This window comes from Micrasema longulum, unplaced genomic scaffold (genome assembly GCF_059751315.1).
Source record: "Micrasema longulum isolate JH-2025_06_02 unplaced genomic scaffold, ASM5975131v1 h1tg000725l, whole genome shotgun sequence".
Classification (NCBI taxonomy): Eukaryota; Metazoa; Arthropoda; class Insecta; order Trichoptera; family Brachycentridae; genus Micrasema; species Micrasema longulum.
This window is the reverse complement of record NW_028277921.1, coordinates 2,135,546-2,162,724: the sequence shown is the minus strand read 5'-3', so window position 1 is coordinate 2,162,724 and position 27,179 is coordinate 2,135,546. Positions and strand designations below refer to the sequence as shown.

The window sequence follows — 27,179 nt, the reverse complement described above, 5'->3', positions numbered from 1 at the left end:
AATTTTCTAAATGTGGATTCATTAGTACTCAATGTTTTTACAAATCAAGAGTTTAATCAACAATATTTCAAGTTAGTAAAAAAAAATTGTAGACATGGACTGGATTTAACCCCCTATGGAGTTATTAATATTAAAATATAACAACGGAAATGGAGAAGATGGATGTTAAGTTTAAAAAAAAACATTTTTATAGGAATAACCCGCCAAGCTTCTATTTTAGAGGCTTGTCGCCAGGTAGAGAAGAGAGGATATGGAAGTAAGTTATGAAAAATACACCATAATATCCAGACCAATTGAGAAAAACATATTTCTAGGAGTTTTTCTTGCAACTGGCGGGAATTGAATCCGCGACGCCAGTTTCTCAGTCAGCCATCAAACCGCATGTGCCACGGCGCCTGTCTTAATTTGATGTCATCAGCTTCCAATTCATCACATTTATTTTTGTTTTGGGCGATAAAAAAATTGTTTTTAATCATTACCTTAAAATGATCTAAAACAGTGTTTTATTAAAATCAATGATACCTTTTTGTCAGAGATATAAAGTCAAGTAAAATAATGTTTCAAGTTTTATTGATCATTAATATTAGACTGCATTACAAGAAGAAAATATCTATTTATTAACCATGGGAAGTGGAGAAACGATCATTTTTTATCAGGAATGGCTTCTAAACCCTGAAAAGGATACAGCAATTAATATGTGTATGTAAAGTTGATGATAATATAATTTTATACATCAAAAACTTCAAGGGAAAACATTAATAGCCAATAATTTCAATAGGGTGTTTAATGTTCTTTTTTAAAAATTAAAATCTTTATTTTTCAAAAAAGTTGAAATATTTTATTAGTATAATAATGACATGAAATGCGCATTAGAAATATGTTCAAAGTTTTTTTTATACGTTATAGAAAATTGTCTATATTGAGTTTTTCTAATGACATTTCATGGTGGAAATGTATTTTAATTATAATAATGAAAATACTTTTGTATATTTTGTTTTTTTTTTTCACTATGTTTATAAATAAAATATTTTTACTATAATAATACAATTAAATGTTGGTATTATCATGTACACAACAGTCTGTTTAACCGAATTTCCGGATCAACCGAATCACCGATATACTTTTTGTGTTACCATATTCTATACTGCTTTCATATAGTAAGCGTTGCGGATGCATGGACCGTATACAAACATTCAGCCAGTGCCAAGCGAGGCTGTCACGTTGTACTTGTAGCGTTGACTGTCCACTGACTCAGCCCCCTACCACGCTATTGTCGCTGTCCAACGACACCTGTCAGGTATGTTTTGAATTCTGTCTGACGTGGCTGGCTCATTATAATTGTTGTACATTAGTAGTGTATTGTTTATCGCGTTGTGTTTAGTGATCTACAGTGATTATGGCAGAAAATAAAAAAAAAAGTTGTGGTGACAATGCTGGGCATTTTCGCTCTGTAAATATTTTCCAGTTTAATTGAAACCTCATCGGTCCCATTGAATTTGGTTAAACGGGCTGTTTTGTACAAGTAAAAAAAGTTCGGGTAGCACTAAACTCCGTTATTTGACAGTTTTGTTAAAGTAGAAAATTCTGAGTAAAAAATGTTTCAGTTCCTTATTTCTCAATAAGTATACCTATATTGGTCCATAGGAAACTGCTTTGATATTTGAAAAGCAGAATAACCTATTACAGTTGATCAAAACGGTTGATTTGAACAGTCTTAAATTTCATGAACCAAAAAGGGCTAGGATATTATTTAACATTTTGTTATGTATACTGATCAATTTAGGAATAAAATCTGGGACCTCGTGTAATAATAGACCTCACACAATAAAAACAAAGTAAGATATATATTTTTAAAATCATTAATAAAAAATAACAACCTAAAATTCAATTGTGCACAGTATATTCATTTTGAATATAACACCCATCCTTGCTCTTTTATGCGCAACTTCTTAAAATAGTTGTGGTGTACACATTTTATTAGTTTGTATATTTAAAGTTGAAAGAGGGGTTCAGCATAGAAAGATAAATTTCCACCAGGCTGCCTCCACACACGGCTATTTTTATTTATTTTTCACATCATTAATTGTAGTGCTTTTACATTTATAGATTATGCAGATAGAGTATAGTCTAAGCTTAACTGACTTGCACAGTTTAAACCTGCGCTCTGCTAGCGGGTGTCCTGCAAGACCTCAGACCAGGCAAAGGATAGAATGCAACACCAATCTATTTTTAAATACAGACCTCGATTTATTTACATTAATGCCTGTTCTCATGCACGTACCGCAATTATTCCGATTTGCAAAAAGTCAATTGAGAAGTATTTGTTAATGCTATGTCTCTTTTCAGTCTTTATCATTTTCTGTATCTATTAACAATAGCATTATTTTATTTTACCGTTCTTTTGCTGTCCTAACCATTGTAGCACTGTAATTTGTCGACGATACTTGTCTCAGTTTTGCATTCTTATTTGTAAGAAATAAATTGTAGCTGGCAACTTACTCTGATTTTATACGCCGAGCCCGTAATCCTCTCATCTCTTTGGTACATAGCTCTATCGAATCTGTCATCTAATTTACGAGCATAAACCTGAAAGGAAAAATGTTTGTATATTTTAGGAACAATATGTCAAAATTATAGGTTATATTTTTTATTACATAATAATTGTGAAGAATCGTCTTCCTTCTGCAGCGTCAACTATCAAAATCCTTTAATGAATATTAATACGCATAGCATATTATCGGTGAAATTATTTGCGGGCATTCCATTTTTAAGTTGAAACTTACATTTCCGAGCAGCGATTTGTGAAGAAAGTATAAACCGTATCCAGGAAGAGACAGTGCTACTGTACAAATCATGAAACTTGGAAGTATTTCAAACCACATTTTGAAATATCGAATTCACTCAGTGTGTGTCAAGGAAATATTTAGATTTCGATCCGATTTTCCGAAATCAGAAATAGTATCCAGAGCCAGGTATCAAAATCCCGAACTGACGTCGAGGCGCTGGTGTCAATGTCAAATAATGCGATGTTTTTCCACCAGAGGGTGCGCGGGTGATCAGCTGTGTTTATCTAAAAATATGGCGGAGGGTGTGATCGAGTGTGAGTTCCCTCTCGGTGGTTTAATGCCAAAGAAAGTAACTGGAGTAGAATCATTTCTAAAAAAATATCCCGAGTATGATGGAAAAAACATTACAATCGCTATATTTGATTCGGGTGTAGATCCCGCAGCCACCGGCTTACAGGTATGAAAATTGACTTGTCATTCTCGCTATTTTTGTGTTTTCTTGTACTAAGAGGAAATAAATTTACTAAAACAAATTTTATTATTATTATTATGCACTCATTCGTCGTAGACTACAAGTTCAGGGGACGTTAAAGTCATCGAGAGATTCGATTGCAGCGGGTGTGGAGATGTAGATACAAGTACCACTTGTCAATTGAAAGATGGACAGCTGGTTGGAACAACTGGTCGGAAATTACAGGTTCGTCACTATAATCATTAATATTTTCTATCTATGCGAATATTTTCATAGACGAAAATTCTATATCCAAGTTTGAAACAAGTAATTTTACTGTGCAATTGACAGGTTCCAACAACATGGGAGAATCCAAGTGGAGAATGGAGAATAGGAGTTGTAAATCCTTATACCCTGTATCCTTCCAAACTGAAGGAGAGAGTACAGGAACACCGCAAGGAGTTCCTGTGGGATCCCAAACACAAGACTGCCCTGGCTGCTGCAGCTCGAGAACTACAAGAGTTCGAAGCCATGCATAGTAATGATTTCATTCAATCTGAATTTTTTGTTCATATCAAAGTATTCGGTACAGATAAGATAATCGGAGAGAATAATCCTATTATTGTCCTCCCATCATACTTAAATTTGTTCATAAATGCAGCCTAAAAGAAAAAATTAGAATTGAAAATAAAATAAAATAATATAATAATCACTTTGCAAATAAATAACTTTAGAATACCTTAATATCAATTAATTTTATAGACTTTTAAAAAATGCATGTACACAATTAAATTTGTCTTTGTTTATTTGAAAAACACAATTTTTCTACAAGATTCAACACAAGGCATAATAATTAAGAAAAACTCAATGTGCGTCACTTATTAAACATTTTAAATATTCATTCCATCAAAGTAAAACACCATGTTTTCATAATTAGTTTCCAAATTTGCATATTTCATTTTATGAGCAGAGGGGTTTTTTGATCAGTTCCACACAACCTTTTAGAAAGAATGTCAGAATAAAATCTGGTCCGAGAGAATTAATATTACTTAATTTTTTTATATGTATGTTTCTAACAATATCCCTAGAAATCCACTTCGGATATCGCCGACCTGTAATGCAACGTATTAAATCAAATAGTCCCTTGTGTTAGTTAGGTAAAATAATTGTAATGAACTGTTGGTATAATTGCACTATCCTGGAATCAAACTAAAGATATGAACTCTTTTTTTCTATGATTTATTTTGTTGCCCTTTAATAATAAGGAATATTTTTGTGTTTTTTTTTAAATATTCTTTATTTCCTTTTTTAATTATTAAAAAAAAAAAACATATTATCTTTTAAAGAATATTTCATTTTTTCTTTCTTATGTTATACAAAAATACTATAACTGTCCATTATTTACTATAGGAGCTAAAATTCATCACAAATCACATTATTCACAAAAAGGTTTTATATTTATGTTTAATTTAAACTATAACATAAAATAAGACAGGTTAATCTAATGTTTTGAGTATGACCCTAGGCAGTTATTTAGATTTAAATTATAAGAAGAAGTATAAAAATTGGAAAATTGTTTTCAGGCGTTGCCTAGTAGGTGAATTGGTTCAGTCGGATAAATCTCACCCACATGATAAAGGTTTCAGCTCTTTTACTTCACAAAAGTCAACAGATGGAAGAGTTGAGGAAATGTCTATGTTTAAACATGTGTTACACAGTGTATAAAGTAGCCGCTTAAACCAGCCAATGACAGGTCATAAGTCCTGTAAATACGTAGACTTCCATATTCCCTTCTCAAAATTTTTTCTCTCTCTGTTGCAACAAATTTAATCAGAAAAGTTTAACTGTCACTTATTATCAATTTATGTATTTAACTTTTGCTTAATTGCCTTTATATAATATTGATTAGTATAAGCGTTAGTTAGCTATAAAAAAACAGTAGTTACTGTTTTTTTACACAAATCAGTATTTTTGTACTTTTTAAATTTAAAATACTCTCGGAAAAAAATTTCCCAACCGTTCTAAATAAAATGTGAGTTTTTCTTACGTTGATAATGCAATATATGACATGAGTGAATAGTAATATCAGATACATAAATCAACACCTTGAATCTGGTCATATGTTGTTATAATCGAAGGACACGTGTCGTAAGATGTATTTATTTGATTACTAATTTGTTGACTGCATTTTGGTTTTGTGATTACCCGCCTTAAGACCGTTTGGCGGCAGGAATTTAAAAAGAAAGCAATATAAACATGAAAGAAGCGATGATTGTAAGTTTTGATATCTATGTTATAGCAAACCCTAATGTCATTGATTCTGTTAACCAAACAACTGTTTTACTTTTTAGCCACTTCCACTCTTTCTTATGATGATAAATTGCTGAAAGAAGAATTAGAAGTGCGGGTTGAAATTCTCACATCATTAGAAAAGAAGTTTAATGACGTTGGACCATCATACGACTGTGTACTCTTCCATGATGGAAATCTGTGGAGGTAAGTCTTGAAAATAGAAAACAGTAAAAATCAGAACTAAAGGTCATTTTAATGCTGACAACACAACACAACACTATGAGTGGCTTGTTATGTAATTGAATTGATTGTATTCTATTGCAGTATTGCTGTTTTTAAAGTGTATCCAAAAACGGAAAACTCTATAACACCTCTGAAGCGTCCTCTGTTAATTTTACTCTTTTTTAACACTATTTTTGAAATCTCCCAATTTGTTGTATTTCAGATGAATTTTACTTTAGATGTTCAAAGTAAAAAGGAAAAAATAAGAGAGTGGCTATTCGATTAGCAGTTTACATATCATACATCTGATAAAATAGAGTCTTAACTAAAAAAAACAGAATTTCGAGGAGAGCCAAAAAACTAAATTAACGCATTGTCTTAAAATCATGTATTTTTTTATTTTTATTTTCACCTTTTAAAGCAATGCCGATGTGTGATGATATTCAATTTGTCTTAAAAATGCTTTGACAATTTTTGAAAGAAACTCTCAATTTTCACAAATAAAATAGTTTAAATATGACACTGTTTGAGAATGGCTACGTTAAAATATGTGTAAGTATGTCATACAGCTATCAAGCGGGTAAATCGTAAAGCTATAATTAGGTCAATTTTATAGCATATGAGAGTTTTTCTGGATACTTAACTAAACATCTGATTTTTTGAGTTATGACTCTATTTTATCAGGTGTGCGATACGAATATAAACCATAAATTATTTGCTTTGTTTTTGTTATTTAGTTGCGCCGTTTCCTTTTTTATTATTGAATTTTCGCGTGGCTAGAAGTATTTAATTAAAAATTGTGCAATTAATATGTTGTTTTTTTTTTTTTTAAAAAGACTTCCACCGGCAAACCATATTAATTGGCTTGGTGAGACATAAAAAAAAAAGATTTTTCTCTGTAAAGATTGTATTTAAATCAAAGAAATAAATAATAACAAATAAAATGAACTTTCGCAAAATGGTGATTGCATGTATTGCAATCGACTGCTCGTAAGCCATGTAAATGTCTAGACTTCTGTATTACTTCTTCACAATGGTTCTCCATCTCTGTAATATTTGGCATTTAAACATTATCTCAATTTTGGTACATATTATTATTTTCGCTTTAAGTTAATGAATTTTGTGGTATTTCAGAGCTTGTATCGACACATCCGAGGAAGGATACCTGGCTGAAGGTGTTCTGCTTGCGGAGTATAGTAAAACACACGAACACAAACACCTGACAGAGTTAGACCAGATGACGGTTAGCATTAATGTTCACAACAATGGAAACCTTCTAGAAATTGTCGGAATGTGTTGTAAGTTAGATAAAAAGTTAAATATTTCAATCAATTGTACACAAATAGTGATTACTTTTTCTAAATCCCTATGTAATTTTTTCTAGCAATAGAATTTTCCGGAATCTTGCTCATCTATCTATGTCAAAAAAGTTTTAAACAAATATATTGGTGATTACAAATTAGATTATAATGTAGAATGGTTATATTCAATAATAAAATGGAGAGATATTAATAATGTCATGACCCAATAAAGAAAAAGTAGTTACAAAATGTAAATTACACATTATATTTTTTTTATACATATTTTTTTTCTATAAAGAAATATTTGCGCTCTGCTCTTATGATTTACCGAAATATTTCATTTTGAAGGCTGTTTTCAATGAGTTGTAAATAACTCGCTATTAGAAAATGGGAATCAAGTTGGTGTAGTGTGGGATTTGAACCACGGACCTTTGATCCCTGAGTCCGAGACACTAGCCACAGAACCACAACCCGATTTTAATATTTATGCTTTGTTAAGTTAGTTCGTAACATCTCAAGAACCATTAATCATAAATATTTAAAACAAAGATCATAATATCCTTGAGTATATTACAACAAATAGGTTTAATAGTAATAAGAGAAAAAAAAAAAGTTTAGAAGAAAATCACGCAACAGTTGCCAAACATTCAAAAGCATTAGGAAAGTAATATGTAATGTAATTATTTAGATAGTGGTAAAAATGAACAATAAAAAAAAGGAATGATTTAAAAGCAAAGAAATTTGGTGCCGTACAAATTGAACCTAAGAGACATTGAACGGCGTTTTTTCACATGTATCCAGCTACTCCAATGACAGAAAAGGAATGGTTTTCTCCATCCTATCGTGACTGGTGTGTGTGAAATCGTGAGGTAAGCCTGGCCATGCATCAACATCGACGGCAAAGCCGAATATCCATGGTTCCAAATTCACGCTCTGTATTTGATGGGATCAGCTGGGTGTAGTGTATTATAAGCTCCTTAAACCCGTCGAAACCATCACGGAAAATTGCTATCGACTACAATTGATGCGTTTGAGTTGAGCATTGAATAAAAAATGGCCACAATACGAGGAGATATTCGACAAAGTGATTTTGCAGCATGACAACGCTCGGCCACATGTTGCAAGGCCAGTCAAAATATACTTGGAAACATTCAAACGGAAAGTCCTACCCCACCGGCCGTATTCACTGGGCATTGCTCCTTCCGATTACCTCTTGTTCCGATCGATGGCTCATGGCCTGGCTGAGCAGCACTTCCATTCTTATGAAGATGACAAAAAATAGCTCAATTTGTGAATAACCTCAAAATATGAGTTGTTCTTTTGAGATGGTATTCGTATGCTGCCAAAAGATAGGAGAAATTAGTCGCTAGCAAAGGAGGATATTTTTCATGACATGTTCAAATATTAATTTTCACAAAAAACAATAAATACATATTAAACATAGATGATGTACTCACCTAAATGTATTAAGTGCCTATTTAACTATGTGTTTTTAAAAATAAGTATTTTTAAAGCTTGGAGATATTTTACCGACTCAACTTAAATTTATTTTTGTTATTGATTGCAAATTCACATAGTTATATAGACATAATAAACACAATAGTATTATTGTAAATTGAAGATTGAAGTCAGTAATACATTTATTTATTCACAGCTAGTCACGGAACTCACGTAGCTTCCATAGCGGCCGCTTACTTTCCTGATGAACCGGAAAAGAATGGAGTAGCGCCCGGAGCCAAGATTGTCTCCTTGACTATTGGAGATAGTCGACTGGGATCCATGGAGACTGGTACAGCGATTGTTCGAGCCTGTATCAAAGTAATGGAAATGGCTTCAACTTCTAAAATTGATGTTATCAACATGAGTTACGGGGAGCACGCACATTGGTCTAATGCCGGGTAGGTTTCAATCAATAGATTGTGTTGATAGCTAGCACATTATGTATAAACAACAAAGCTACAAATAAATATTTATTTAACTATAATAATATATACACATTCCTTCGCTAAAGGAATCCAATATTGAATGAAAATGGTTATTAAATATTGGATTCCTTTAGCCAAATTCTCCACATGTTGTTTTATTTTTAGTGCCAAGTGTTTATCTAATCTATTTTTCCTACTTAAGAATGTCACATTGCCTATTCTGATTTTCATTGAAAAAATTACTTACTTTGCGCATAATACTATGTACCCATCGACCTATAGACACATAGATGGGTCCCATAGAATAAAATATTCAAAAAAGTAGTGACACGAAAACGTTCCCATAGTTACCGAGTTTGTTTATTTTTATACCAGGGCTGCATTCTGGGAGACTGCATATGGTACAAAAACTGGGAGGATTTCAGGATTTCGGTTTCTAAAAGTGTTTATATTTAAATGTTTTGAAACAACATTAGTTTTTTATTGATCAGATTCTTTCCTCAAACTCCTTTAATTTCTACCCATTTATTTATTTTTACTGGATGTTAGGGAATGCTAAAATAAATTAACTCACATTTATTATATTTTTAAAACCGTATTTCTACCAGTGTTTGTAAGAAGAGCTTCGGTTTTGTGCTGCTAGGCGTAGTTTGACATCTGTATATATATATATATATATATGCGTTTTTTTGCAAAATAACCCAATTTATGTGACTTAGGTTTGTGAGTAATAATATCTTTAACATGTTGAATTTGAATTTTTTGTCTTTGGTTTCAGGCGGATAGGCGATATAATGAACGAGGTAGTGAATAAATACGGAGTAGTGTGGATTGTCTCGGCCGGTAATCATGGACCTGCATTGAGCACTGTCGGATCTCCGCCAGATATATCGCAACCTAACCTCATCGGTAAATCTACGTGTACTATTCATTTTACCAAATTTTAAAAATAAACCTATTAGTTTGGGAAATTTGAATCTGATTTTCTGACGTCAAAATTCTTTTTTTTGTACTGATGAAATCAACACTTATTTGATGTATTAAATGAAATCATTTTTTTTCTTCTTATAAATGATGATATCTTTAATCAGAACAGGTATACACAAAATAACTACCATTACTAAAATAACAGGGTCCAAAATCACTCGCAAACGAGTGGAGGCGTATAAAAAAAAAAATAAAAATAAAAAATAACAGGGTTGAAACCTTGTCAGTAATAATTTTAAAGAAGACCTAAAGAAAAGTAGATAATTAATGTATTTTTTCTATGTTTGAATGATATAAAGAATACAATTTCATATGTTTGTAAACCCAGAACCCTGGACAAGTGAAGACAATAAAAGAATAGTCGATCTCATAAATAATTTTACTACAAAAACTTCACCAAAAATCGACAGATGCCGCCCATGAGGAAGTGTTGCGAAAGCATGCCTATATAAAACTTCCATAAGTTGTGGAGATGTGAATATCACGAACATTAGACAGAATGGTGAATGTTGTAAGTGTGTAAAGTGATAACTTAAACCAGCAAAGTGACAGGTAAAATGCCCTATAAATGCCTAGAATTCCACAATAATCTATCAAAGATATTTCCTTCATCTCTGTTAAGATATTGATCTCCCTGGACAAGTGTTTTCAACTCAATGGCTACTCTCCGGTAAAAATCCTAAAAAAGAAATTGGGGGAGGTTAGTCTGCCTTTTGGTGTACTATTTTAGTGCATTTGCCTACTATGTCTAGGGCCCTGGGTTCGATTCCCAACAGGTTGACCTGGAATATTGATTCAAAAGGGTTATTTTCACTGTAATTTTTCACGCATTTCTTTTACCTTAACACAGACACTAGTCTAGAAAGGAAACTAAAGGGAGTAATGCACAGTGTATATAAATTAAAATAATATAACATTATAAGAAATAGGTTACGGAAAATGTAGTAGATTGTATACTTTTTTCTGTTACTAATGAGGAAGTTCAGTACCATGGGAAATTGTATATAAAAAATGTTTTCTTTCATGCTGTAACAATTGAAGCATTACATTGTACCGCAAAGTACTTGAAAAATAGTTCCTGGACTGGATCTGAAGCATGAGACTGATCACCTTGTCTTCATCTATTAAACAATCAAGATAAACTGCATTTGCTATGCACCATCGGGTGCAGATACGGAAATGATGCTGACTGTATTTTTTGTTTGCGATAAAGGGGTGGGAGCCTACGTGTCCCCAGACATGATGGCGGCCGCGTACTCAATGCGCATGCGCCTGGCCGGGACCGCCTTCACATGGAGCTCGCGGGGGCCATGCGCAGACGGAGCGGCAGGTGTGAGCGTGTGCGCCCCTGGCGGGGCCATCACTTCCGTGGCCCACTTCACGCTGCGGGGGACGCAGCTCATGAACGGGACCAGCATGTCCGCTCCCCATGTTGCAGGAGCTATTGGTATTATTTTCTTTCATTTATTTATTTATTAAAAGAAAACAACAGCCATTATAACAAGAAGAAAAAATATACAATATTTACAAATAAACCAAAATTATAGTTAACTGTATATAACTTCCATAACTCCTTTCACAAATACAAGAGTTACTAGATACTCCACTTTGATGCTGCAAAAACAATTAAAAATTAATATAACCTTCGGTCAAAGAGGATTGGCTTACTACTCGGTTAAAGTGGACAATATACTTCCATTGTCCATAAGGACAATTAGTAAGTACTCACAATATAAACTTGCTATTAAGAAATGGATATTGGAGGTGGGTTGCGCACGGATCGATGAGTGGATCAAGCCAAATAGGTGAATATTTGTGTACTGTTTATCAAATTTCATCTACAGGTCTATATGAATTGGTTATGTTTTTTATAATTATTTTAGTTTCTATTGCTGATTATTTTAATGATAATTAGGTTAATTAGATTAATTTCGTTTTTACTTTATTATTATGTTGACTTTGTTAAATAAATAATTTAAGGCATGTTTCACTTATTGTAAAATGTTTCCCTCGGCACGGAACACCCCCACTGAAGGAACATTCCATATAAAAAAAGAATACAAACATTGTAAAAGTATAAATAAGTAAAAAATAAATACAATGCCAAAAAATAAGAAAAAAAAGCGTACTCGTGTAAAGCCACTCCGTATCATTCCACTTGTAAAAAAATAAAGTATTACAATAATAATGAAATAGAATACAGTCGAACTCGGTTATAACGATCACGGAAATAGCGAGATCTCAGATGTAACAAGGAAACATTAGTTGACATTTTAGTTCATGGTTTTCTCCATACAATTATTCACTGTTATAACGAGCTACTTCTCGGACATACCAAACAAAAACATTGTCAAAAATTACACAAAAAATCTTCAATTGTTAAAAACATCATTTCGAAATAAGAACCTAAGTAATAAAATCCAAACGGTCGGCTAACGTAAATAATAAATACCGCCGGGCGTTGGGATCGGATTATGTTTATGATAGCTATGTAAGTGTCTAGGTACCTAATTGGATTTTTCACTGACAATATTGAAAAATGAACACACATGGTTTTTAAAAAAACGTTTTTAAAAAATCCAAGCTTTGTGAACTTAGTAAGTGTTGGTTCTGCACATTGTTACAATTTACAGCTGTTTTTGTAGTTTATGAATGACATGCTTGTTTTGGGGGTTTTTACAGGTTTTTTTTAGATTTTTTAATGTTCTATGCTTATTTCAATACACAATAAACATTACAAGTGGGTGATGTCAAATGAGTTCTAGACCGGATCAGTTAAAACCTAACCCCTGAATTATAAACATGTCTACTAACAAGAGAAAGTGTCTCTCAATTTGTGAAAAAGTGGCAATTATTCGTGAAATCGAACGTGGCGCGAAAAATGTGGAAGTGTGTACAAAGTTTTCTCTATCTTCATCTACAGTGTCAACATTGTTGAAAAATTAGAATGTTTTTTGTCTGCATTTGAAAAGAACATTACGTATACAAAAAAAAAATTGAAAGTGCAATCGTACTAATGTCGATGAAGCATTGCTCCAATGGTTTTGTATCCAAAGAAACGCAGGATTTTCCATCGATGGACTAATATTAAAGGTGCAAGCGGAAAAGTTCACAAAACAATTTGGAAACGACGATTTTAAATGTAATTATGTCTTCATGTGATATGTATGTTAGTAAGCATTTATTATAATTTTCCCTAACATTTTTTAAAAAATTTCTGTATGAATTATATGTACACATATGTATTTACTTGTTTACTTAGTGACAATGTGCAATAGCGATTGTATAAAAAAAACCCTTCTCTGGTATAACGAGTAACGCTTATAACGAGCAATTTCAATCTGTCCCATCTTCCTCGTAATAAATAACCAAGTTCGACTGTATATGAAAAGAAAAAGTTTTTTTTTTTACTCTGTCTTAAAAAATCTTTTTCCCAGCGGATATTTTAATCAAAGTTTATTGTGAATCGCGATAATGCATTCAATAATGAAAAAATATGGCAAAGTAGTTTTAACTGAATGCTGTATTGTTTGTGTTTTAGTTTATAAGAAAAAATGATATATGTATCCTATATGATACCTTATTTATGATTTTTTTATATTTATTTATTGCTATAAAACTTATGCATTGCCATGAGCAATATCTTCCAACCAACCAAATGCAAACCAGTGTAAGTTGGTCAAGATTTATACTAATAGATATTTTACAGCTATTTTTTAGTGTGCAAATAGTAAAAAGATTAATTAAGTACTTAGAAATACTTCTTCAGCATTTCATATGATGAGGTGTTGAAAATCACACATTGTTTTCTGTAGGTATACTTCTCTCTGGGATGAAAGCCAATGACCTTCCCTACTCTCCGTACAGTGTGAAGCGATCTCTAGAAAATTCCGCCACCTTCTTACAAGACGTAGAACCATTCGCTCAGGGCTGCGGTCTGCTTAACGTAGAAGGGGCTTTCTCCATCCTCAGCAAGCACTCCGATGCCCCAGAAAAAGACGTTAGGTTCGCCATTACGTGTGGAACTAACGACAGTAAGGGAATACATTTAAGAGGGAAAATGCAAGATAAACCGAGAGATATTAACATCACTGTGGAACCATTCTTCGCCAGTAATTTTGAGAACCCTCAAGGTATGTTGTGATATTATTACATTAATTTATATGCATGTATAATACTATACCCTCCACTGTTTTGTCTTTGTAGATCTGCTGTTATTGTCTATTTATTTAATACTATTCACAAGAATACATTTTTTTAATTGAATTAATGTATTCCTCACTAGGAAAACCAGTGCTGAGGAAGACATTTTACGATTTTAGTTTAGCGTGAACAGTTTTAAAATAGACTTTTTACATGTATATATGATAAATAATTTATTTCACATTTAAATATATTGTTACATATCTCAATTAAGTGTATGTAACTTAAATTATAGGGTGGCTGTAGTTTACGTTGTTATATATAATATCATGGGCATTCTGCGAAAAAGCATTAAGTTAAAATTACTAGTCTATAGATATTTGCGGTTAAATGTTTGTTAGGCATTAACAATTAATTTTATAACTAAATGTTATAACGCCAATTATAAGAAATGCTACATTGATCTAGCAACTACTATAAAAAAAAGAACATTTTATTCATAAACTTTTTTCAAATAATAGGGTATTGTTATGACTTAATGCATTTTCATGTCAAGTCACTTAATTAAGTCACTTTGTGTGACTTGTTTTATTTTTTTTTTAAATATTATAATGTATTGCTTAAATAAGTATTTTAAATGTGGAGTTATTAATAAATCAATAAAAACAAAGAAATAAGAATTTTAGTAAAACAATTTCATTGATAAAAAAAATATAGTTTTACTTGAATATTACATTATTCATTTTCATTGTTTTTCATCCGATTCCGTATTGTTTTCAGGAATATCAGTATACTTGACGGAAGGGATGCTAGCTTTGAAAATCGTGTGGAATATTTTTTTCACATTCACTGAATGGATTTATACTCTATTGCCCTACCACGGAAAATAATTCTGCCTGTAGTGTAGATAGGACTGTGCATTTTTGCAGATTGTAGGGCATTTGCTGAACAACCTAATCATTAAGTCTAAACAGCAAAATGACTTCGCAGAATGCCCACGATGTTATGTTTTATGTTGTTGTATAGATTTTCTCGATTGCTATTTGGTTGTTGTATAGTTTCCGAAATGTTTAGCAAGGCAGTGTGAATATTGGATTACATTAAATTGTATAAGGAAATGACGATAATGCTGATGAATGGATGCCCCATTCGGGATACATATCCCCCTTCCCCTAAATTCATTCCATGTCTTGTCAGTCTTATCCCCAGAAGAAGTTTTTCACTTGTCCTTGTATTTTTTTAAATTATATACATTTTTAAACTCAAATATTCTTGCATTTTTTTCCACAAATCATATTGTAAGATGGGTTGCCTTAACTAATAAAAAAATATAAAATTATGACAATAAGAAAATGTATTCAATAAGACTCACTTTGCCGTAATGGCAAGAAGTGCTGATACCACATCATCATCCTCATCCTCATTTTTAAACCAAATCCAACGTAGTTCGATCATCTGTTACACGAAGGCAAGGTGATCAGTCTTACAGTAGTCCGGGGTTTCGGTTCTATTTTACAAACAGAACTGTATTCTTCATCCACCTGGACACATAATGAATGTGTTTATGAATGTAAAAATCTGGATCATTTTTTTAGGTATTACTCAGAATCCTATGAAAATTGACTTCAACTTAAAGCTTACTCTGACGTGCGATGCAGCGTGGGTCAAATATCCATCCTTCTTGGACATGATGAATGTGGCCCGTTCCTTCGCTATCAGAATAGAACCAGAATGTTTACCACCCGGTGCACATTTCACTAGGTATTTATATGTTAAGATATTTATATTGTTTTTCAGTGATAAAGTTAAGATAAGTAAATCAACCAAGATAAAATGACGAACTAAAACATTTTATTATTTTATTTGTATCTTGTGATAAAATCAGTGCATGAAAAATATAGGCTTTAAAAAGTGTTTTAATTATAGCAAGTCAAATACAGAAATCTCCACTTTTTGCAGAAATTGAGATACACATTACAGGCATTAAATTGAGATACAGATACACAAACATTTATGTTACAAAATAATGAAATGATTGCGCATAATATGTAGTGATTAATTTTAATATAAACTATATAATTTTAATTTAAAGTTAATATAATGTCAGCTATATGTATGTAGTCAGCACGTTTGCCTACTAAGCAAGAGGTCTCTTGTTCAATTCCTGACATGGTTGACATGAAATATTTATTTATAAAGATGTTTTACATTGTAATATTTCATAGTCCCAGGACTGGCATCTGAAGTGTAAGACTAATCGTACCTTTATGTAATTAAAACTATTAAGATACGCTGCGGTTAGTGTACCAATGCAGTGCCCTATGCACCTTTAGATGTGAAAAGGGAATAAATAAAAAAATCAGAATTTTATTTTAAAAGCCTAATTCTAATGTAAGCAGATGCATTAAACATTTGTTTATCTAGGATGTTTTTTTCTCCATAGCGTGTTTACACAAAATACTAATAAATTGCTGGAAAATCCGGTGATATACTAGGTGGATTAAAAAGTTTGGAATAATTTTAAGAGATGGCGTTAGTATGTACTAATGTGAATCAATCATAAAAAGCTTCATCCTTCATTAAACGTCTGTCAAAATTTCAGGCATTTTTGTTTACGCATATACAAGTTACAGCAGTGACAAGCAATCAACCTCTGTGAATTTTATAACGGAAAAATCTAAATTGCATGTTCTTATTAAACATTATTTACGCAAGAAAACGATAACCGAGACCAAAGTCGCGCTAGATGAGTATTATCCGGACTCTGCACCGTCGATGAAGATGATTCAAAAGTAGTTTTCTGACTTTCGTTGTGAAGCACCGATGACGCTGAATGATATATTGAACGAAAAAAACCATGATATATTGAACGATTCCAAAGTGAAATTGATGCAGCTATTTGAGACCACAAAGATGTCGTATGGCAGTGTGTTCAATATCATTCATGACATTTTGGGTATGAACGAGCTCTGCGCCCGATGGGTGCTGCGTTTGCTAATAGTAGACCAAAAACGTGCTACGACTTCCCAGCAGTATATTGCAATGTTAATGCAAAACCAACGGAGTTTTGCACCAATTCATAAGCATGGATACATTTCTACACACCACAGTCCATGCAATAGTCAAAACAATGGGTTTCTCTGGGTGAATGTGCTCCGAAGCGTCCAAAAACGCAACAATGGGCGGGAAAGGTTATGGCCTCCGTATTTTGGGATGCGCATGGAGTAATATTCATTAACTATCTTGAAAAAGGTAAATCCATAACTGGCGCATATTCATAATTATTGGATCGTTTGAAAATTAAAATTGCAGAAAAGGAGCCGCATTCGAAGAAGAAAAAAATTCTCTATCATCACGACAATGCGCCTGCTCATTCATCGTTAGTTGCGCAAGTATAATTGTACGAAATCAGGTTTGAACAAATTTCTCAGCCACCGTATTCGCCAGACTCGGCCCCCAGTGACTTCCACCTGTTTCTAAACCTGGAGAGATGGCTCACCGGTAAGCGATTTTACTCAAATGAGGAACTCATAGCTGCAACTGAGGCCTATTTTGGAGAGCTTCTGAAAGACTACTTTTTGGACTGGATAAAAAAGTTATAAAATCGTTAGACATCGACTTAAAAGAAATGTATGTAGAAAAATGAAACTGAATTTGGCAAAAAACTTTTTTTGTTTCACTTATTCCAAACTTTTTGATCCACATATGTAGTATATAACTCAAAATGCCTAAATAACTGGTATATCATATTTAACCATCTTTCAACTGATCATAATAGTTATCAAAATATGCACATTTGCTTAGTAATAAGTTATTATTTTCAGTATCAAGGCATACGATGTGAAGTGTGTTGCCAAGGGCCCTGTTTTCCAAATTCCTATCACCGTGATCCAGCCCCAAGCTTTGTGCAGCGATGCTCCGGGAGCTCCCGGCTGCTCCGTGTCTAACTGCCTATTCAAGCCGGGAACCATCAAGCGCCATTTTCTCATTGTCCCCGAGGACGCCACGTGGGCTGTGCTTAAGTTGAGCTGCGCAGACAAAGACAAGAGTGGCCGATTCCTCATCCACTGTATGCAATCCCGTCCCCGTCAGAGCTGCAAGACTAATGAATACCAGAAAATGGTCAGCATCACCTCGCAGACAGACACAGTGCTTCCTTTTCATGTTAAGGTAAACTTACCCTCGCTTATCCTAATTTAAAATTGATTGGTAAATTCAATCGGAATGTTTGCATCTTCCTCAACTCATAAAAAATCATAACAATGAAGATTCTGCAAATAGAAAGCAATAAAATTAGCAATATAATTTAGTGCAAAGCTTTGGTAAGATTGAAAGTATTCATCATGTCTGCTCCCTAGTTGGAGCATATGGTGTCCACAAAGAGCCTCCATGCAGATCTATCGGCTGCCAGCTCCTTTGTTGCGTGTCAGCGTCAGCTGCGTCCTTCCAAGTCAGGTTCACGTCCCGTAGTTCTGACATAACTGCCGACGAACAGTCAGCAGCGGACGTCCAGGGCGTCGTGAACCTGATGTCTTGTAAAGTTGGCAAGCGTGGTCAAGGCTCTCAGGAGGCATATGCAGTTTATGGCCCAGCCAACCATATCGCCTCCGCTTGATGACAATTGTCATTGGAGTTTGCTACATCAATTCTCTTATTACTTCATTCCTTATAAAGTCAAATCACCGCACACCAGAGATTCTTCTATTCTCAAAACTCGGTGTTTTGCTATTTTGGGCTCTAGTGAGGTGCCACGATTCGCATCCGTAGAGGAGAATAGGTGTTATGCAGGCGTTATATTAGCGGCATTTGTTTTTCACCGAGTAAATATCTGATCTCCAGACAGTCTTCATACCGTTGAATGAACATACTGTTGTTGTGGCGCCTGCTACTCCTAGCCGAAATTGAAAATATTCAGTTTAGATTATTTTTACCAGTCTTGTTCCAAAACCGGTCGGCAAATTAATTTAAATTTAACGATTACATCGTCAATTTATTTCAATATAAATTATTTTAAATTGTTAAATTGACAAATCAACTAAAACTAAAATTTATATTGAGATGAAATGTGTAACCAGGCTGGTTCTGTAAATGCTTAGACTAAAAACAAAAATACTATTGTCGTCTTATAATAGTTTCTATATCTGCGGAGACTGAGCATAGATGAAACAGCTTCTAAGCTATTAAGTGAATGCAGCAAAAAATTAATGTAAGCATTATATACGCAGTCATCACACCAAAGTAAATTTAGGTGAACATGTAAAAAGGGAAGAAAATTATTTGAATTTATCATAAAAAACTAGCAGTTCACAACGGAGTTCTAGTTCCAACTCTAATATATGGGAGCGAAGTATGGAATTGGAAAAATGATGATGAAAGTAGGTTGAATGCTGTCGAAATGCGATCCTTCAGGCGAATGTGTGGTAAAACGATGTATGATATGTGCACAAATGTCGAGATCCGTGAAGTGTGCAAGGCTGAGACATGCATTATTGACAGAATCAAGAAAGGGGTGCTGCGTTGGTTTGGACATGTAGAGCGAATGGACAGCAAAAGAACGGCTAAAAGAATCTACGATGCAAATATTGATGGATGCAGAAAACGAGGAAGACCGAGAAAGACATGGCACGATCAAGTCCATCAAATACTTGAAGATGGACATGTCAAAAGTTGGGGTAGTCGGCGTGCGTGCATGAGAAGATGTATGAATGTAGAGGAAGCGAGGTCTGTATGCCAAGATAGAGTGTTATGGCGTTCTATCCTCTTGTTTGTATGTTTATCATAAAAAAATATTCCAGGGTGGCATTGTGCTGGAAATAGCTGTAGCCAAGTTTTGGGCCAACATTGGCGAACTGTTCCTGAACTACAGCTTGGAGTTCCATGGAATCCGTCCCGACAGCAGTCCCTTGGTGGTCCACGGAGCTGAGGGTCTTCACTGCATCAATCTGCGCTTCCTCTGCCAGGAGGAGTGCCAGCCGCAAGCTACACTGAAGAACACCGTTCAAGTCATAAGGTAGAGCAATTGAGATTAGTTTTTAAAGAAATTGCTAATTCCATACTACAGATCTAATGTCATAGACTAAAAAATATCTTTAAATAAAATGATATTACTCGGCCATAAATCATTTGGCCAATTAGCCTAATTGACGCTGTACCTTTTTTATCTTTTTTTAGTTTAGTACATACATACATAGTTCTTTTAGTTTAAAATTAGCATTGAAATAAGCAATGTTTTAACTATTTTACCATTCTTAAAGTTGTCTTCTAGCGAAAATTTCAAATAGCAATATTTTATTTATTTTATTGGGGTTTTTACAGCAATTACATAAAAAAATAAGTAGAACTATATTAACAATACTAGAGCCAATTAAAAAATCCACTGTAAATCTAATAATACATAATATATAAGAAAAGAGTTTACGTAATTGTATGTGTGTGACGTTTGTATTCATGTGTGTGTATGTGAATGTTTGTATGTGTAAATGAATGAGGGAAGGCGCGTGTGTGGTATAAAAAATAATAATTTTAAACTTGTTTTTATACTGAAAAGGGTACAGGAAAGAGCTTGGTAAGAAGAAAAAAAAATAGTATACCTACATTCAAAACCTTTTTGAAAACATTTTAGTCAAGTAATATTATAATAGTATTTTTAATAAGTATGGTAAATTTCAACACCTTTTTTCTGAAAAAAAATATTTTATTTTAAAATTTAATTAATACACTTTGAATTAATAATGTGCAACGAGTCCCATATAATACGGTATAAACTGATGAGTTTTATTAAACGTATTCGTTGTATTCAAATTATAAATATTGTTGTTATTTTAGGCCAGCTGAGTCCAAACTCGTACCACTCACAGAAAGAGATGTGATACCTCCGGGGAAACAAATATATGAAATAAATAATACTTACAACTTTCACATAGCCAAAGCTACTGAGGTAAGATGAATTGAACATCAAAATAATTTTATTAAATATCTTTAACAGTTTTTCAAATTTCTCGATTTTCCTTTCAGATAACTCCAAATGTGTCTCTTCTTAGTGATATGCTTTACGAATCTGAATTTGAATCCCAACTATGGATGTTATTTGACAGTAATAAGCAGCACATTTCTTCTGGCGATGCCTATCCTTCTAAGGTAAATGAGCTTTTTATGTAAAGTAGTACATATATTGTCTATGTAAGTTCAAATATTGCAGAAGAACCACTTGTCAAAATGTTCAGGAGGGACAAAAAAACCTTGCGATTTCGTAAAAAAAAGATATGAAATAAATTTAAATGCAGTTTATTCTGTGTTGTTATTTTATATTAGAAAATCTATTTTTACTATGCAAAGTTAATTGTGGCAGTTAAACTGGCAGTTACACATGGCGTATTCCCTGTATTGCCTTTACGAAAATTTATTACATCTCATCCATAATATTGGATTAAGGGATATATGCGGTATTACTTGCTTCTTTAGTGGGTATGATTCATTCGCAGTATTGAATTAAATCTAATGCAGTCAGTCAATTTCAAAATACAAATACACCAATCGAAGCGGCTTGTCCAATTTAATTGAAAATGCGGAAAAAACTTATTTTGATTTTTTTGGCTCATACGCGGTATTGACGGTTTATCATGTCTTCCTTGTAACATTTTGGACCCTACCCACAAGGACAGCAGTAACAATATTTTATTTCATTAATATGTAGTTTTTTTCTCAATATCTATCTAAATTTGTTCACGTCTTGTTTGATTTAATTTTAAAAATCACCTTAGAACTAAACAATGTGGACTATGAAATACTATTTACTGTCTTTATTTTCAGTATACTGTAAAAGTAGAGAAAGGAGATTATGTATTAAGACTGAACATCCGTCACGATCGTAAAGAAATATTAGAAAAACTGAATGAATTGCCCGTTTTACTGCAGCAAAAGATGGCTCAGCCCCTTACGCTAGATATCTATGCTACACAGTCACAGGTAAGTTAAAAATTGAATGGTAAACAGTTGCAATATTGTTTTATTTGTTTTGTTGCATCACTGTAATTTTATTATAGGCATTAACGGGCGGTAAAAAAATGGTTGGAGGATGTATTCCAGCAGGTATTACATTACCAATTTATCTTGCTCCATTGCCAAATGACAAGTAAGTGAAATTAATATCTACATGCACAATGGAAATATTTAAAAACAAAGCTTTTTTAAAATTTATTTTATTATAATGAATAACCACAAAGTTAGTGCTTCGAATATAAAAGTTATAATAGTTTAATGGTTTGTTTATTCATTTGCTATGTAACTAATAATCTTATGAGTTATTTAAATATTTTAATAATCTTACCGTTTCAATTAATCGTGAATTTAAATTCTTCAAAATTAGATGGTTTATTTTATACATCAATATGTATCCGCTTTATCTTAATTCTGTTACATTACCATTCAAAAGTTTTTTTTATAGATTTCTAGATGCTTCTTGAAGCATTAATCGGTTAACAGTAAATGTCTGGTTAAGTTATTTGATTTTATTTGTTCCTTAGAATTGGAAAGAACTTAACAATAGGTCAATACATGACAGGGAGTGTTACATTCGCTAAAGATGAGTACGGGAAGAAGGTCGACACTTACCCCTTGAAGTATATTCTGCCTGAACCTCCCAAGAAGTCGAGTAATGGATCCAAGGAAAAGGATAAAACCAAATTTGATGAGTATACTGAAGCTTTACGAGATCTCAAGACTAACTGGCTATCCAAGTTGGGTAAGTCATCTAATTCGATATTTGATGGGCCTGAAAACAAATTTAATTTTGTGTGTAATGGAACATGTTATACAGCCAATGATGAATAAATAATGTCAATACAGCAAGCATTGCATGTGAATAATTTAAAATGTTTAGAAACAATGTTTTGTAACATATACTTCAAAGTTAACTGTCATCAACACCAGTTCTATGTCAAATTTATATGTATTATATAACCTTAAATATTTTTTGCCTCAAACTTGACTCTTTGCACTTGGCACTTTGACTCATAAAGCGAAATTAACATTAAAAATAATTTAAAGTCTGAATTAAAAAATTGTTTATTAAAGAATATCGAGTTATTTTTAGTCCATCCTAATGCTATTATAATATTTTCGTTCAAACTAGTTTAAATTGACAATACAATATTTCAACATTGTTTAGGAACATATTTTTATTTATCACTTTTTAAATATCTGTATTTTAGTTTTTTTACCCTAATATTTAATTTTTAGGGCCATTTTCAACGAGTTGTAAATAACTCACTATTAGAAAATAGGAATTAAGTTGGGGCAGAGTGCGATTTGAACCACCTGATTCCTGAGTCCGAGACACTAGCCACAGGACCATAACCTGATTTTTATTTTGTTAATATTTTTTTTTAATATAATATAAAACATGAAAAATAATATGTCCTCACTGGGGTAATCCGTGTCTAGGACACTTTTCAATGTACTTTTTATTTATTTTTTACAAATAAAACATAATTTTTTTTACATACAGACAGACAATTTGCAAAATATCAAAACCATATTACCCGCTGTTTTAAAACACCACATATCTTAAACTTTTCTATGAATATAATTTTAATTACGGAACATATTTAAAAAAATTAAATAAATAAACTATGTAGTCATGGAAGTATTGTAATGGAAGAGATATTTCAGAATTGGTTTGGCCGAAAGACACAATCTTTTTTATTTCAATGTGCCTCCACTATTCATATTTTATTGCCTTTCTCGTCATTTATTGTTCTAATGGATAGTAAAAGTAGGTTATAGATTTTAATTTCTTAATAATACTCTGGCCGGATACTATGTACCGGATATCTGATAAACCCCTAAGCCGGATATCTGGCAAAGTCCCATTGACCAAAAGAAGTCTAATTTTGTATTTGTGTAAGTTGTCTTTGTGTCAAGAATTTTGTGATTATGTATATAATTTATATGTGGTGAATTGGTAAGGTTATCTATTGATTTTAACTTTCAATTTGTAGAAGGAGAGCAAGCTCAAACATTATACAATGACCTAATCAAGAGCTATCCGACCCACCTGGGGTGCCATACTGCCTTCATGCAGAGCTTGGATGTGAGCACAGATTTCCGGAAGCTACCATCTCCTAGTTGTGTTCCCGACATTACCGCACCGGCTTGTAATCAACTAATCACGATTGCTGATAAGATTATCTCTGCCATAGATCAGGAGAAGTTGCTCGCCTATTTTGGATTGAAGAATGACAACAGGCCAGATGCGGCTAAAATAAAAATGTAATGTATTCTTATGTATTATCCCTACTATTACAACATGGAACACAGAGAGAAAAAAGAGTAAAAGTTAAACAAGGAATATAATATATTTTCCAGTAGTTTTTCTACACATATTACTGTACAGAAAGTAAACAATTTAATGTTAAGTTTATATTTGAAGCACTAACTTTGTGGTTATTCATTATAATAAAATAAATAAAACAACTTTGTTTTTAACCACTAATTTTTATTTTTCACCGACCGGTTTCAAAGCAAACAAGCTTCTTTGTCAAGGTTTACGTAACTAATGAATTGATTCCTTTTTATTTTATTTCTATCATGTTCACTAAATACTACACGTGGACCCAATAAATCAAGTGTTTTTTTTCTTACACGGGTGGTAATCTGATATCATTATTTTCGAAGTAAGCCAGGAGAGGACTAAAAGAAATATTGTTTATTTGGTTATTAATTATTGTTTTCTTATTATAATTTTAATTTTGACAAAGAAGCTTGTTTGCTTTGAAACCGGTCGGTAAAAAATAAAAAATAGTCGTTAAAAACAAAGTTGTTCATTTATTTTATTATAATTTAATGTTGTTTAGAAAAATTTACAATGCTTTCCATGATAAAAAAATTGGCTATGTGTGTGAAATTGATTATGTGAACTTTTTTAAAAGTTACACTTAAGAAATCATTAATGTGATTTGAGCATAGCTTTGTACAATAAAGAATAAACAGTAGTGATCCCTAATGTTGTAACTGTGACAAAGCGAGCTAATCTAAAAGGTAACTCGTTGGTTGGATGCAGAACTTTTACAGTTGCATTTTTAACAAAATTAAGTTTTTGATGTATTTATGTCCGCGTTTATTTCTCTTTATGCTGTTAAGAAGTTTTATAAATGTATTCACAATAGTTAATCAATAATTCTTATTTGTCTACACTTCTACGAGTATTTAAATTTTTATTTTTTATTTTATTTATTTATTCACGCAAAGATACATATTACAAAAAATAATAATATATCCCTAATTCCATGAGGCTAAAAGTCCTGTGTCGAGTTGAAATACAACATTATGGAATAATGTATAATATTTACATTTCTAGCATTAACCTTTAAAACGCTCTTCTGAAAATTTTAGTAAAATGCAGTTAAAATAGTTCTGTATTCAGCTAACAAACTAAAATCCAGTACATAAAAATAGTTAATAATATAATATTACATGCAGTTCTGTGAAGTAGATAAAACAATTGGAATCAAAGTATTATTAAAATTTAATCCTGAAGACTTTGGGCACCACAACAGGCCAGGAGGACCAATTACAAGGTGAATTACAGCACAGAACACCCACACTTGAGAAAAATCACATTCAATTTTTGTATTCTCACTGGGAATTGAACCCAGAACCTTCCGTGCATGAGTCAAGTGTCTTGGCTATTACACCACGAAGGCTGCCAATGTTTTCATATTTTTTTTTAAAGAAATATTTGCGTTCTTATGATTTACCCAAATATTTAATTTTGAGGGCCATTTTCAACGAGTTGTAAATAACTCACTATTAGAAAATGGGAATCAAGTTGGGGTAGAGTGGGATTCGAACCACGGACCTTTGAGCCGCGAGTCCGAGACACTAGCCACGGGACCACAACCCGATTATTTTACTAATTTCTATTAAAATTGTATAATCTTATCAGTGATTGTTTTAATAATTTACAGACAACAAGAAAAGCAGCGAGGATATTTGTTAGAAGCCTTAAATAAAAAGGGAATAGCATTGTGTAGGCTGTACCTACTAGCTGGAAATTCTAAGCCTTCAATTGATCAGATCAAGCAAATTGCATCTGACATTATGAAGTTTTCGGATTTAAGTGACTCTAAGGTTAGTTCTTTGTTTTTTTTGAAGCTTTTCTTATTAAAAACATCCGTCTATTAAATATGTTATTGAATGTGTTCTATTTAGGTTCTGCATTTTGCGCTCTGGCACAGTATGGTGACAGAGCACTGGGGGCGTGCTATAAAGTTCCTCAACAAGATGGGAGAGGAACGCTGTACTTGTGATATTGACGATAGATTAGTTAAATTGTATTCTTCGCTGGACTGGACCCACGCCTCAGCCTTCACAACTAGTGCTCTTCCCATCAAATATCCTCCATCTTACAGATTATTTTAGTCAAAAGCCGTACTGAACTAATTATCATTCGCTTTGGCAAACTGATAGCAAATTGATTATAATTAACTAAATATATTACGAAGATTGTTCACTCGAATATAATTTGAATTTAGATTATTGTTATTTACATATTATGTAATAATTTAATAATTGTGACTTCATTGACAATACGGAAGATTATAAGTGACTACATATTTACTTCAAATATGTAATATGATGTTTCTATTCACACCGTTTGGCCGTGTTCATTTTCAGTATCATTAACATTTTGATACATTTTCTAATATTGAGCTGGTACATACTACAATACTTATCAGCCTGCATTTTTATACTGCGTGCAGTGTTAAACTGATAATTGTAAATTTAATTTTCAAACCATGTACTCTCCTCAATAAAAAGAAGGATTTATGTAATGTGACATGTGCAATTAATTTATCAGTATTTATGACATAATATGTAATATACCATTTTGTGTTTTCAAGCAGGGATGGTTACATTAGAATTACTGAGGGAATTTTACATGTATACACTAAAACAAAATTCTAATTTGTTTAGTATCACAAAATTGAATATGTATTTTCAAAATATTTTTTATAATCAATCAATTGACATACACTTTTTTCTTACATCCTTTTGAATCCAAAATAAAAAA

At 32.6% G+C, this 27,179-nt stretch overlaps 2 protein-coding genes across 2 annotated transcripts; one reads left to right on the top strand and one right to left on the bottom strand.

Moving 5' to 3' along the window:
• Window positions 1-553: 553 nt before the first annotated feature.
• On the bottom strand, window positions 554-3,906 carry ND-MWFE (NADH dehydrogenase (ubiquinone) MWFE subunit). The gene is made up of 3 exons (XM_088229954.1): window positions 2,784-3,906; window positions 2,500-2,586; window positions 554-672 (listed from the first exon to the last, which is right to left on the bottom strand). Exons 1-3 carry the CDS (start codon window positions 2,880-2,882, stop codon window positions 643-645), a joined length of 216 nt encoding a protein of 71 aa, XP_088086080.1. The 5' UTR covers window positions 2,883-3,906; the 3' UTR covers window positions 554-642.
• TppII (Tripeptidyl-peptidase II) lies at window positions 3,065-27,179 on the top strand. The gene is made up of 20 exons (XM_088229952.1): window positions 3,065-3,243; window positions 3,355-3,483; window positions 3,589-3,775; window positions 5,589-5,733; window positions 6,886-7,049; window positions 8,707-8,950; window positions 9,756-9,886; window positions 11,178-11,411; window positions 13,780-14,097; window positions 15,703-15,868; window positions 17,932-18,277; window positions 19,903-20,117; window positions 20,933-21,044; window positions 21,122-21,244; window positions 21,917-22,072; window positions 22,150-22,238; window positions 22,630-22,847; window positions 24,106-24,376; window positions 26,074-26,236; window positions 26,318-27,179. Exons 1-20 carry the CDS (start codon window positions 3,079-3,081, stop codon window positions 26,525-26,527), a joined length of 3,786 nt encoding a protein of 1,261 aa, XP_088086078.1. The 5' UTR covers window positions 3,065-3,078; the 3' UTR covers window positions 26,528-27,179.

Bases quoted from the DNA above. Each gene is read 5' to 3' on its own strand.
- ND-MWFE (XM_088229954.1), bottom strand. From the start codon at position 2,882: ATGTGGTTTGAAATACTTCCAAGTTTCATGATTTGTACAGTAGCACTG. The intron at 2,587-2,783 runs GTAAGTTTCAAC...TTTTCCTTTCAG, and splicing joins ACAAATCGCTGCTCGGAAAT to GTTTATGCTCGTAAATTAGA. The intron at 673-2,499 runs GTAAGTTGCCAG...TATCCTTTTCAG, and splicing joins GCTCGGCGTATAAAATCAGA to GGTTTAGAAGCCATTCCTGA.
- TppII (XM_088229952.1), top strand. From the start codon at position 3,079: ATGGCGGAGGGTGTGATCGAGTGTGAGTTCCCTCTCGGTGGTTTAATG. The intron at 3,244-3,354 runs GTATGAAAATTG...CATTCGTCGTAG, and splicing joins CCGCAGCCACCGGCTTACAG to ACTACAAGTTCAGGGGACGT. The intron at 22,848-24,105 runs GTAAGTCATCTA...TTCAATTTGTAG, and splicing joins TAACTGGCTATCCAAGTTGG to AAGGAGAGCAAGCTCAAACA.